General features: G+C 53.5%; 1 protein-coding gene across 1 annotated transcript in view; it reads left to right on the forward strand.

Moving 5' to 3' along the window:
• The window catches only part of LOC104395367, a 189,152-nt gene that overhangs the window by 17,469 nt on the left and 158,447 nt on the right, over positions 1 to 13,236 (forward strand). Inside the window, exons 2-4 of the mRNA XM_010005056.1 lie at positions 204 to 397; positions 6,670 to 6,768; positions 6,870 to 7,087. Of these exons, the coding sequence (XP_010003358.1) occupies positions 204 to 397; positions 6,670 to 6,768; positions 6,870 to 7,087 (511 nt within the window). The remainder of the gene's footprint in view (positions 1 to 203; positions 398 to 6,669; positions 6,769 to 6,869; positions 7,088 to 13,236) is intronic.

Consider the following 13,236-nt stretch of genomic DNA (forward strand, 5'->3'; position numbering starts at 1 on the left):
GGCTGGTGTGGCTGGCAGCTCAAGATGCAAAGATACACTGGCGAAGGGAGAAGGCTTTGCTGCAGCAGCAGCAGCTTTGCAAATGAAGGGTACACTTTGGTGTTGGGAAGGACCATGTGCTCTCAGCCTCCTGGCAGCGTTGTGTGTCCTGCCTTGAAGAAGCCATCCTACCTGCTCAATTCCCTGTGTTTTCTCCCCTCCAGGTCTCTGGACAGAAAGCTGCAGCGACCGCTCCTGGGGAAGTCCCGCACGCTGCCCAGCATCCCGCAGTCCCCGGTCCTGAGCAGGCTTCCCCTCCTTGACTCCACAGCATACAGGGAGGAGATGCCAGAGCAGAAGCCCTACAAGAAACACTCAGCCTCTGACCACCAGAAAGGATGCACGGTCCCTTCTGCCGGTGAGTGCTGCAGTGCTGGCTTGAGCTCCCACCCCTTTCTGCTGGCAGCTTGCAAAATCCTACCAAACCTTCCCTGCTTGCCTAGGGGCACAACCAAGAAAACAAAGCCAACCCCAGTCTGTGTGGGGTTTGTCCTGCTCCAAAAACCAGCCATTCTTGATGAGGTTTGAGGGTTTTTTCCCCCTCTTCTCTGAGGCTTTCTTGAAATCTGTTACTTGAACCTCCCCATCTTTCATGTTATGTATAAGTGGAATCAGCTCATGAAGCCACCAGACACGGGGAGGTGATGCTCGGGGCCTCCTGCCTCTGGGTGAGCTGTTGCCTCGGTGGCTCTCTGTGCCATGAAGTGACCTTCAGGGTGCTGGTCTCCATGGGGAGCAGCAGCAGAGAGTGGCACTGCTGAGCTCTTCCCGCTGGCCTGGGAGGGGATCTGCTCTAGTAAATGCTCCCAGCCTGGCTGTGTGTGTTGCAGATCAGCTGAGGGTTTTTATCATGTTCCTCTACTCTTGTGCAGATCCTGATGAAATACTAACACAGTTGGGCCAGCTGCTCTGAACAAGTTTATTGGCAAAGCCCTTGATAGCTGAAGTGTTTCAGTGCTTTTGCTGCCATTGCAATCACGCCGGGGCCATAAAAATGGTGGGGAATGGGTTTATTAGCATTGAAATCACAAAACGGCCTGCAAGCCAGGGCTGACAATCCAGCACTAGATAAAATCCTTGTAAAACAGCTCTCTTCAAACAGCACCCTTGGATTTTAATGTTGGCTTGTTGTTGGTTTTATTTTTTTTAAATTTTTTTTTCTTTTTTAAATCCAACCTGCTCACAGCTCACTGGGCTGCACAGCTGAGCAGCTGCTGAAAACCTGGCCTGATTGGAATGCTCTGCAGGCTGCGTTTCATTTCCTGGTGCTACTAATTCCCCCAAAAGTCACACACAGACAATCTTGTCACATTGTTGAGCCCATGCTGCTGGGCCCCGGGGTGTGCTGCAGCACCCCAGGGACTGCTCTCCCCTGTGTGTGGGACCCATGGTTCCCCTTTCAGTCCTTCAGGTTGTTAGAGCGGGTCTCGCTGTGGGAGGAAGAGCCACGGGCAAGCTTGTGTAGCTGATTGCTGGAGACGTGGGGAGTGGGACACTTGTGAGGAGGCAGGTAATTGCAGGCAGCTCCATTACTTGGAATCAGAGATGGCTTGTGATGTTCTGTGAACTCTCAGGATTTCCTGAGTCATTGAACCATAGAATCATCACGGTTGGAAATGATCTCTAAGGTCATCAAGTTCAACCATCATCCCGACAGCACCAGCCAACTAAACCATGTCCTGAAGTGCTATGTCTACATGTTTTTTGAATACCTGCAGGGATGGGTGACTCAACCACTTCTCTGAGCAGCCTGTGCCAAAGCCTGACCACTCTCTCGTAAAGAAACTGCTCCTAATACCCAATCTAAACCTCCCCTGGTCTGACTTGAGGTAATTGCCTCTCTTTTTATCACCAGTTATGTGGGAGCAGAGCCCAACCCCCCTGGCTCCAACCTCCTCTCAGCAGCTGCAGAGCCAGCAGGTCTCCCCTCAGCTCCTTGTCTCCAGGCTGGACACCCCCAGCTCCCTCAGCTGCTCCTGCTCACACTTGTGCTCCAGCCCCTTCCCCAGCTCCCTTGCCCTTCCCTGGACACGCTCCAGCCCCTCCATGTCCTTCTTGTCCTGAGGGGCCCAGAACTGACCCCAGGATTCAAGGTGCAGCCTCGCCAGTGCTGAGTTCAGGGGAACAGTCACCTTCTTAGTCCTGTTGGCTGGTCCTTGTTGCAAGAATAGAGCTGTTGTTGTGCAGTTGCTTCAGAGAGCTGTGCTGGAGGTGCAGGGGGTGGGAAGCTGGGGTAAGACTGTGGGATGAAGTCCCATTGTGAGTCAGACCCACTGCAAATCTCATCTTCTGCTGCAAATGCCTCCTCCTGTGTGAGTGCAGATGTGCTTGTTCACCACGGAGCAGCCACCCAAGAGCACACCCTGGGCACAGGGTGTAAGGAAGAGCCTGAGTAGCACGTGGCAGCTGTTTAGGATGTTACTTTGCTCATGGCTGGAAGGTGCTGAGAATGCCAAGAGGAGGAGGAGTATGAAAACTCTCGTCAGTTGGAAGGCTTCCTCCCCAGCCCGAGCCTTGGGTGAATGAACAAGTTGTTGTTTTCTGTCCAGATGCTCCGAGGTTGTTTTCCTGGCTCCTTAATACTGAGTTAGGAACAGCTAATTAGCTACTCATTAAGACTATCAGCATGCTATCGAACAGAAAAGGATGCTTTTCTGAGCAATGCCTGGTCGTGGTGATTTGCTTGTCTTCAGGAAGAGATTTGCCTCTCTGTGGGAAGAACCTGGGTGCTGGCTCCTCACTGTCCCTGGGGCCTAGAGCAGGGTCACCAGGTGAGGTGGAAGAAACTCTCATCTCCTGCATGGACGAGGTGTGACATCCTCATCTGACCACCAGGATGTTCCCCAGCCTTTTGCTTTGTGTCCCACAGTTCCAGCGTTGGCAGCACCAGTGGAGGGGAATGCCCAGTCACTTCATGGGAGCTCAGAGAATCTCAGAATGCATTTGGTTGGAAGGGACCTCTAAAGGTCATGTAGCCCAACCCCCATAAAATAAGCTAGGACATTTCCAACTAGACCAGGTTGCTCAGAGCCTCATCAAGCCTGACCTTGAATGTCTCCCCCACCTCTCTAGGCAACCTGTTCCATTGATCCACCACCCTCATGGTAAAGAACTTTTTCCTAATGTCCAACCTAAATCTACCCTTTTCTAGCTTAAAACCATTACCCCTTGTCCTGTCATTACACACCCTTTTGAACAGCCCTTTTCCAGCCTTCTTCAGGCTCCTTTTAGGTATTGGAAGGTCAATTTAAGGTCCCCCTGGAGTCCTCTTCAGGCTGAACACACCCAACTCCCTCAGCCTGCCTTCATCAGAGAGGTGCTCCAGCCCTCCCATCATCTCCTTGCCCTCTTCTGGACATGCTCCAACAGGTCCACATCCTTCTTGTCTTGAGGGTTCCAGAGCTGGACACAGCACTCCAGGTGAGGTCTCACCAGGGCAGAGCAGAGGGGCAGAATCACCTCTCTCCATCTGCTGGCCCCACTTCTTTAGATGCAGCCCAAGATGTGCTTGGCTTTCTGGGCTGCAACTGCACATTGGTGGCTCATGTCCAGCTTTTGATCCACTAGTATCCCCAGGTGTTTTTCCGTAAGGCTGCTCTCTAGCATGTCTTTCCCCAGCCTGTATTGGTATCTCTGGTTGCCCTGGCCTAGGTGCAGGACCCTGCACTTGGCTTTGTTGAACTTAATGAGGTTCACCTGGGCCAATCTCTCCAGCTTGTCCAGGTCCCTCTGGAAGGCATCCTGTTCCTCTGGCATATTGACTGCACCACCCAGCTTAGTGTCATCAAAAATCAACACTTTGAACTATTACTGGAAGTTACTTTCTTCAACAATTTGACTCAGGATCAGCAATTAAGCCAGTGACAATAATGCTTTCGACCCCCCCTGCCCCCAGAGACTTTCCCTGGTCTTGGTCTTCCCTCTCCCAGTGGTGGTTGGGTCTGGCCATGCCTTGGGACTGGGAGGCGACAGCCTTGGGGACAGATGGTGGTGGCAGAATCACCACAGATGAGCCCAAGGGTGCAGGGGCTGGCTCCTCCCTCCTTCCACGGGGGTTTTTCCTGCGGGTGGGATGGATCTCCTGCTGGGCTGGGTGTTCCCTGCTGCGTCCTGGAGCGGCGCTGCCTGGCGGTGGCTGCCTGGATCTGGGCCCCGATTGACATGTTTGTGCCTTGAATAATCACAGCTTTCAAACAGCAGTTCCTGTGTTGGATGAGTTGACATTTGGAGAGGAGCAGCAGCAGCTTATTCAATTGAAAATAGGGGAGGGGAAAAAAGAAAAAGCAGGTGTGAGGAAGCGCTGTGCTCCGGGTTGCCTCTTGGCTCACGTTTTTCAAGCTCTCTGCCTTTCTCTTCCCTCTTGGCCTGTGGGTTCTGCTGGGTTTGATTCAATGCCTTCAGACCCACTGCAGGACTTTGCATGAACTGAACTGCTTTACACCTTAAAAAGCTTCAGAAGCTCGAGGAAGAAGCACTTGTGTTGAAACCCAGAGGATGGAGCGGCTGGTGGCTGCTCTGGGGCTGCAGTGACCAGCCCGGGCCTCAGCACAGCCAGGAGGAAACCCTCAGCCTCCCTGGGTAAATGGGACATCACTCACTTTGTAGCTGGTTTTTACCTTAAAGCCTTTATTTACTTTAAACTCTGCAAGCATTTTGCTCCTCAGCCCTGGTGTAGCAGGGTCATGCTGTTCGTGCCCGAAGATGCTCTGGGTGTTACAGGAACCAGACACAAACCATTTTGCCTTGGGAAGAGGCTGCAGGAGGGGGGAGAGTTTCTGGAGATGTGATGAGATGCCCTTTTGGGCTGCAAGGGCTAATCATTGATCATTTTTACAAGAATTGAGCAAGAGGGGTTTATTGTTTGTTTGTTATGGCTATTGAGAAGTGGTTTTGGCTGGGGGGTGGGAGGCAGGGCAAATTCCAGATGTAAAGGCAAGATTGGCAACAGAAAGGACACAGCTGGGCAAAGAGCAGAGCGGTGACATTATGGAGATGTTTCCTATTGTGTTGTGTTGTTTTTCCCTTTTGTTGCAATTAAATATGGTCTGTCTCTGCCCTGGGAGTGCCAGCTCTGTGTGATGCCCACTGTCCTCTGCCTCTCTGCTTTCTGGGCATCCGTGAGTGTTTGTCCCCAGGCATTCCAGCCTGGCAGTGCAGCGTGGGATGGTGCTGCTGCCCATGGGATCCACAGAGCGTGAGGAGACTGAGGGCTGGTTTCTGTCCTTGGTTTGATTGTTCATTTGCTCTTGGCTGTGCCACAGAGATTTTTCTGGAGGAGGAGCTGGCAGTAGATTCTTTTGTAATTTGCAGTATTTGTGGTGCCTCAGTTCTCCCATTTGCAAAGCCAGGTTTGTTATCTCCACCAAGTACAGAGTGTGGAGATGCCTGCAGGAGAGCTTTGATACTGGTGTGCAGCCTTAGTGCCAGAAGCAGGGAGCATGGAATGGTTTGGGTTGGAAGGGACCTTAAAGATCATTCAGTCCCACCCCCTGCATGGGCAGGGACACCTCCCAGCAGCCCAGGCTGCTCCAAGCCCCATCCAACCTGCCCTTCAACACTGCCAGGGATGGGGCAGCCACAGCTTCCCTGGGCAACCTGGGCCAGTGTCTCACCACCCTCACACCAAAGAATTTCCTCCTCATGTCCAACCTAAATCTCCCCTCTTCCAGTTTTAATCCATCCCCCCTTGTCCTGTCCCTCCCTGCCCTTGTCCCAAGTCCCTCCCCAGCTTTCCTGGAGCCCCTTCAGGCACTGGAAGGTGCTCTAAGGTCTCCCTGGAGCCTTCTCTTCTCCAGGCTGAACAGCCCCAACTCTCCAGAGCAGAGCTGCTCCAGCCCTTGGATCATCTTTTTGGCCTCCTCTGAACTTGCTCCAACCATTTCACATCCTCCTTGTGTTGGGGGATCCAGAACTGGACCCAGTACTGCAGGTGGGGTCTTAGCAGAACAGAGCAGAGGGGGAAAATCCCCTTCCTTGACCTGCTGGTCACGCTGCTTTTGATGCAGCCCAGAACAGGGTTGGTTTCTGGGCTGGCAGCACACGTGGGTGGCTCATGGGGAGAGAGGAGGAAGAGGTTGGTGTGGTTCTGACTGTAGGATTTTCATTCCCTTAAAAAAACCAACGCAAACATTTTTTTTCAATGTGGAATGTCTTATTGGACTCAGGGTGAGGAAGATTTAGCGAATTATTTTTTTTTAAATTTCTTTATAAATTACTCTTTAAAATGGAATAACCCCATTAGAATTAAATAGCAGGAAGTTTTTAAATATTAGGATTTTGGTTTGCTGATTGTTCTGAGCCATAATATTTATACTGCGGCAGGGCCTGGAGACCCTGACTCTGGCCAAATCTTTGTTGTCCTCTGCTGTATTTGACTGATTCCTACCAGGAAGATGTTGGGAGCTGAGGCTGGACAGGGTGGGAGCTTCCCTGGGGCTGTTGCCTGGAGCAGGTAGGGGCCAGGGGTCCAGAGGGGCTTGCAGCAGGGGGGCGAGTCCTGCAGCACCCAGTGCTGTGCTGGTGGTGTGGGGTGAGAAGAGGGGGTCCAGGCTGCCCCACTGGTGGGCTGGAGGGGTAGGACACGACCCAGGCTGTGGCTCTGATGGGGTGACCTGTCCTTGTGCTCCCCAGGGGATGCCTGGCGGCTGGAGGACGACTGCACAGACCCCCCCAGGGACCCCCAGCTGGGCACGGCGGTGGAGGACGCCCCGTTCAGCTCCTTCCGCACCCGTTCCTTCTACAGGTCCAGGCTGCCCCACTGGTGGGCTGGAGGGGTAGGACACGACCCAGGCTGTGGCTCTGATGGGGTGACCTGTCCTTGTGCTCCCCAGGGGATGCCTGGCGGCTGGAGGACGACTGCACAGACCCCCCCAGGGACCCCCAGCTGGGCACGGCGGTGGAGGACGCCCCGTTCAGCTCCTTCCGCACCCGTTCCTTCTACATGAGGAAGAGCCTGTCTGTGGACAACCACCTGGGGGCCCTCAGCTACGCTGCCCACCCCGCCGAGACCAGGGCCGAGCGCGTCAAGACCAAACTGCGGCGGCAATTTGTGAGTTCCCAGGGGCTCTGCCCCCCCCTGCACCCACACACGGCTCCCCAAAAACACCCGCCTCTCCACGGGCTCCTTCGATGGGCAGCGTTACCAAAGCCACAGCAAAAAGGACTTCTCCAGCCTGGCAGAGCAGGTGGCAGCAGCAGCTTGAGTTGGCCCCTGATGGTGGCAAAGCCCCTCTCTGCCTGCCCAGGTGTGATCCCCTCCTACACTGTCCCCTGCAGCAGAAGAGCTGTGGTCCCTTCTCCCTGGCTCCCCCCAGGGCTGTTGCTGGCCCAGGGGTGGCTTTGCTCAGCTGGGTGACATGTGGGGTGGGTGTCTTGTCCCTGGGTGCTGCTGTCCAAAGCATGGGACAAGGCTGAGAGTGGGAAACGAGTTTTCCTGTCCTCTGCCTCACCTGCACAAGCAACTGGGACTTCTTGAGGGTTTGCAGAAGAGCTGGGCTGAACAACAAGGCAGCACTGAGACCCTGGAGCAGCTCAGCCCTTTTGAGCATCCTGGTGGCAGGACATTCAGGGATACATCAGGGCTGTGCCACAGCTGCAGGAGGCTCTGATCAATGTTTAATGGGCTTTGCTTCTTCTCTTTCCCAGAGACACCTGATAGGGGGGTTTGTATGGCCTTCCTGCTGCCTCGTTACTGGCCCCGGGGTTGTAATGAGGGCTCAGGTGTCCCCTTGCTGAAAACACTCCCTGTTGGGTGGAAATGGGTGAGAGCATCAGTACAATGGGGGTGGGGTGGGTGCCTGTGCAACCCGGAGTGCTGCCAGGAGCTGCTGGCTGAGGCAGGGAAGCTCACCCTGCCCTGGGCTTCAGACAGATGCATCTTTTGAGACGCCCTGTCCCCAAAGTCTCTAATTTTCTTCTAGCCTGGAGGAGGGGCTGATCCCCCACTGGGTCCTACAGGCTGGAGCTGCTTCTGGTGTCCCCTGGGCTGCGTCACCGCTGGATACGGGCAGGTCTGGGGGCTCATCCTCCCTGCTTGTGCTTGGACTATTGAGTGTAGCTGCTCCTTTTCTCCCCGGGAGGACAGTTCTGACCCTGGCAGCACGCTGGTGTTTGTCTGGAGCAGCAGCAGGTGCCCGTGGGGGTGAGTCTGGGGTCCGGCCCTGCCAGCAGAACCAGCTCTGGGGGAGCTACTGCCTTGGGCTCAGGAAGCAAGTGAAAACCTCGGGGATGGAGATAAACAGAAGTGGGATGGGGCGTCTGATGAGAGGCTGAAAGACCTTGGAGGTGTTTAAGATGATGAGGTCCTGCTGCAGGGTAAGGCATGTGTGTCTGCTTCACCTGTCTTTCAGCCTGGACCTGCAGCCCCAGCTGCGCCCAGGAGAGCAGTGGGGAGAGGAGGTCTCTGAGATGCTGAGGACTGTTCCCCTTTCAGAGGTGGTTTGTCACTATCTCCATGGGACCTGCCACCCACAGCCTCCCTGCTGCAGCAGAGGTGGGTGCAAAAGGCACGGAGGGACTTGGGCTCTCAGCCCAACCAGCCTCCTGGAGCCTGCAGAGAGGTGGGCTCTGCCTGTCACAGGGGGCAATCCTCTGCTCACCACCGTGCTGGCAGATCTCTGTGCTGCTCTAGTGACTGATGCACTTTCCCTCTGGCTTCATGAAGTTTTGGGGGCCTTTAGTTTTCCTTAGTCTACCTACAGAGCTGATTTATATCCTTCTAGGAACACAGCATTATTTCTGTAGGGTGTTTTTTTAAAAAAACCATATATTTTTTAGATTTTCTATGTCATTTCTAGTTTGTGTTAACATCTGAAAGATGTTGTTGCTCTAGGCTCAGGTTTAAACCTTGGTTCATTTTTCCAGGCTTTTGCACTTACCCAGCTCGTAACTTCAGATTTCTGGCTTGGCTCTTCCCATGCTGACAGGCTGAGCTGCCTTTGCCTTGTGATGCAGCTGCTTGGTTTTCTATTTCTGGAATTGCTCAGAGTGAGGGGAGAGGCTTCTGATGCAGGGCTTTTGGGGGGCAGCTGGCACCCTACCCTGGCAGGGGGGATGGAGAAGGCTCTTGCCTGCCTGCATCCAATGCCATGCTTTGGTCTCACATCCATCTGCCCAGGCTCCCTGTTGGTCATGGGCATCTAGGCTTCTCCAAGGGAGAATTTATTGTAGCTCATCTGAAAACATGTGAGGTTGGTCTCCCTGCACCCCTGGGTGCTGGAGCACAGCCAGTGTTGCCAATGCATCTTTCTGCTTCCCTGCTGGTGCTCAGGGAGCACCTGCAAATCCTGCTCCAGCTCCATTCCCCAGGAGCAGGTGCTCTTCCCATGTCTGCCAGGGGTGAGCATCCCTGCCTGCTTCCCAGGGCGTGGTGGAGGGTGGATTTCCCCCAGCCAAGTAGCTGGTGGCATGTGTCTGCAGTCCCACTGCTGACATGTGATGGATCTGCGCGTAGAGATTACTCAAATTTGCATAATTTGAATTTTAAATTAATTCCAATTACTGCGATTGTCAGAAGGAGTTTTCTTTTGCACAAGTCTTTCCTTTTTACTCCTCTAAGGCTAGTAATATTGGTGGCATTTCTGCCTTTGAGAGCAAGGAACATTTAATGGTTTTGGACATTTGTGTGTCACATGGATGTCCTGCCTTGCCCCAGTGTGTCTGTGCTGGGATGGAGGTGACAGCCACAGCCAGGGCTGTGCTCTGAGACCTGGTGTGTGTTGTTTTGAGTCACTCACTGATGGGGAAAGGGACTGTTTTGGGTTGTGTGCCCAGCTTGATCAGCGGGCAGCAAGGAGCAGGGCTGGGACCTTCTGCAGTGTCCCCTGCCTGTGGGAGGAGGAGGAGAGTGACAACTGCTGCGTTACAGGCTGTGGGGGAACTTCTTGTCTTCAGAGGAGCCTTGATCATTACAGGCAAAATTAACTATTAAACTCAGTATTAGCCTGATGAAGCATTAAAGGAGGAGTCACTCAGGACTGAGTCACTGTGATGACTGCTAGGACAGTCAGGGAAGATTACAGCAGGACTCTGAGTGAATTTGTACTCTTTTATTTTTCCTCTTGGGACTTTGAATAACTCTGTATCTAGGCCAGTGGTTCTGGTGTTGCCCACTGACAAGAGAAAACCTGTTCATCTGACAGCACAAATCCTGCTGCTCCCCAAAGAAGAAGAGCCAGCAGGGCCCAGTGTGCTGGCCATGGGTCATGAGCTTAATTTGCAGCAGGTCTCTTATCCTGATCCCTCTGCTTCCCTGATGTGAAATGCTGCTCTTTGTGCACCACAGAAGAGTTGGGCAGTTTGTGCAGGTGGGATGGAGGAGAGCAGGGTTGGCATTGCCCTGCCACACTCTGCCTGGTGCTGCCACAACTGGCTTGATGCTTTAATTATTGCATGTTATAAGAAGGAGAGAATCCAGGTTATGTTGCTTACCTGGCTGTGTTCTCATGCACGTTTATTTTATTAATGTATTTTAGGGAAGCTGTGGCTGCTCCATCCCTGGCAGTGTTGAAGAGCAGGTTGGATGGGGCTTGGAGCAACATGGGCTGGTGGGAAGTGTCCCTGCCCATGCAGGGGGTTGGGACTGGATGGTCTTTAAGGTCCTTTCCAACCCAAACCAGTCTGTGATTCTATTACATGATTCTATATTTCTTTAGTTATTATTATCTTTTGTATGGTATTTTTTCCAGTCAGTCATTCTGTTATGAAATGTCCTCCAGGAAAGGCTTAGAGCTCCATTTGTCTTGGGAGCACAACAGGTGAGTTGAGCAGAGGTAATCCTTGCCTTACAAAGCCCATAATGAAGGAGAAAAGGATAACTGGAATGGTAGGGCCTGGCAAAAGGAGGCGGTGAGGAGACAAACTCACTTTGTGGCAGAAACTTGATCTGGTGCTCACTGAAGTGCCTGGGCTGTAGAGGAGGCAGGTACTGGCTGATGTGTACACACCCAGCTCTTCCTCCTCCCATGGTTTTTGGGTATCCAACCAGAGACTCCTCCTGTTCCTGGTGGATGCTGTAGCAGTGCTGGGCAGGTGGAGCACACGGGTCTGTCTGAAGCCTCCTTGCCCCGGAGCATCCCTGGGATGTGAACATCCCAGTCTGGGTTGTTGGGCAGAGCCTGGAGCAGAACTGCTTCTGCTTGTGGGACATACCCTGTGCTATCCTGATGGTTTGGGCTTGTTCTGAGTGTGCAGGGACTCACCCAGGCTGCTGGGTGCAGGCTGTCAGCTCTGAGCAGCCCGTGCTGTGATGATGCTGGTGGTGACACCAAAGCCAGCTCAGCCCCGCTCTGATCCCACCACTCCAGGGACATCCCACGGGTGGTGAAGCATTTGGTTACGGCCAACAGGGCTACAAAACTTTCTGATACTTGACTTCAGAAACTGTTCCAAACAGCCAGTTGATACTTGTGTGCAGCCTGTGGTTTAGTGGAACAAGAAAAGGGAAAAAAAGCCATAAAATTACAGGCTGGAGCCACACATGAGGCAGGTCAACTGGGTTTTGTGAAGAGGTGGAGCAGAGAGAGTCCAACTTGAGAGAATCTAATGGAGGCTACAAGGATGGTGAAGGGCCTGGAACACCTGCCTGAGGAGGAAAGGCTGAGAGACCTGGGACTGTTCAGTCTGGAGAGGAGAAGACTGAGGGGGATCCAGTTAATGTCTATCAATACATGAGGGCAGCAAGAAGGCAGGACAAGCTCTTGTCACTTGTGCCCTGGGACAGGACCAGGGGCAATGGATTCAAACTGGAGCCCAGGAAGTTCCAGCTCAACATGAGGAAGAACTTCTTTGGTGTGAGGGTGACAGAGCCCTGGGACAGGCTGCCCAGAGAGGCTGTGGAGTCTCCTTCTCTGGAGCCTTTCCAGCCCTGTCTGGATGCCTTTCTGAGTGACCTGCCCTGGTTTTGGTCCTGCTCTGGCAGGTGGGTTGGACTGGATGAGCTTCAGAGATCCCTTCCAACCCCTAATGTTCTGTGACTCTGAGAGTGTTGGGTGTCCTACTGGATCCACGCAGGTGCTGCCCTCAGTTCTGCCCACTTTCAGTGATGCAAAGGGAGCTGACAGAGGCACATTCTGTATCATCTCATTGTGCCCAGCCCCCTGGCAAATTGCTCACTCTCTGACTGTTGTTCTTTGATGTGTAGGTAAAAAGAATACAATCCCAAACTGATAAATAATGTGACGTTTGAGGTGCAGAGCAGCTTTCCCAGTGGAGAGCAGAGCAGGCAGCAGAGCAGTTCCTGGGAGCAGGCGCTGAGTGGGAGAGGCCCCTGTGAATCACTCAGCTTTGCAAATTAGAGCAGGAGGGAACCGACACAGAAATGCTTTAAGCCAAAACATACCCAGCTCATTTCTTTGATGACTGTGGTTTTAATTGCAATGGCAGCTTGGAGTGTCCCAGCAAGTGCTTTGCTGTGCCTGTATTAAAGCAGCAGGGGCTTGGGAGGGGGAGTGTGTGCTCTGGGTGTGTCCTGAGCACCCCCACACAAAGGGAAATGTCTCCAGGGGGCAGGAATCAGAGGGGGCACCCTTGGGGAGACCACTTGAAGCTGGGCTGGCGGAGAGGGGATTGCTCATGGCGTGTGTGCACAGTGCAACACATCCCACTTTTTTTGAGCTGGACTGGGAAAAGGAGCCTGTGGCAAAGAGCACAACCCGAGCAGTGGGTGTTCCCACGGCTGCTCCTCGGGAGGGAGGAGGTGCAGGCAGTGTCCCCTCTTGGGACAGAGTGAAGTGACCCCAGGGTGCTGTGCAAGTTCAGTGCTGGCAGAAGTGATCTTGGAAGAACTGGAAGAGGGAAGATTTAGGTTAGATATAAGGAAGGAATTCTTTCCTGGGAGGGTGCTGAGACACTGGAATAGGTTGCCCAGGGAAGCTGTGGCTGCCCCATCCCTGGCAGTGTTGAAGGGCAGGTTGGATGGGGCTTGGAGCAACCTGAGAAGTGTCCCTGCCCATGCAGGGGTTAGAACTGGATGATCTTCAAGGTCCCTTCCCACCCAAACCATTCTATGATCCTACCTGCTCTTTGCCACCGGGAGCTGCTGCTGCTTTGCTTGGTACCTGTGTAGGGCTTGTCAGGTGCCAGGGCATCTTCTGAGGGTCAGTCTTGCTCAACTAAGGTTGTTTTTTGGTCAGCCATGCTGGCTCATCTCTCTGCTGGAGCCAGATGTCCGTGGTACCCTCTATTGCAAGGCTGACAGGC

This window comes from Chaetura pelagica, unplaced genomic scaffold (genome assembly GCF_000747805.2).
Source record: "Chaetura pelagica isolate M959 unplaced genomic scaffold, ChaPel_1.0 scaffold309, whole genome shotgun sequence".
Classification (NCBI taxonomy): domain Eukaryota; kingdom Metazoa; phylum Chordata; class Aves; order Apodiformes; family Apodidae; genus Chaetura; species Chaetura pelagica.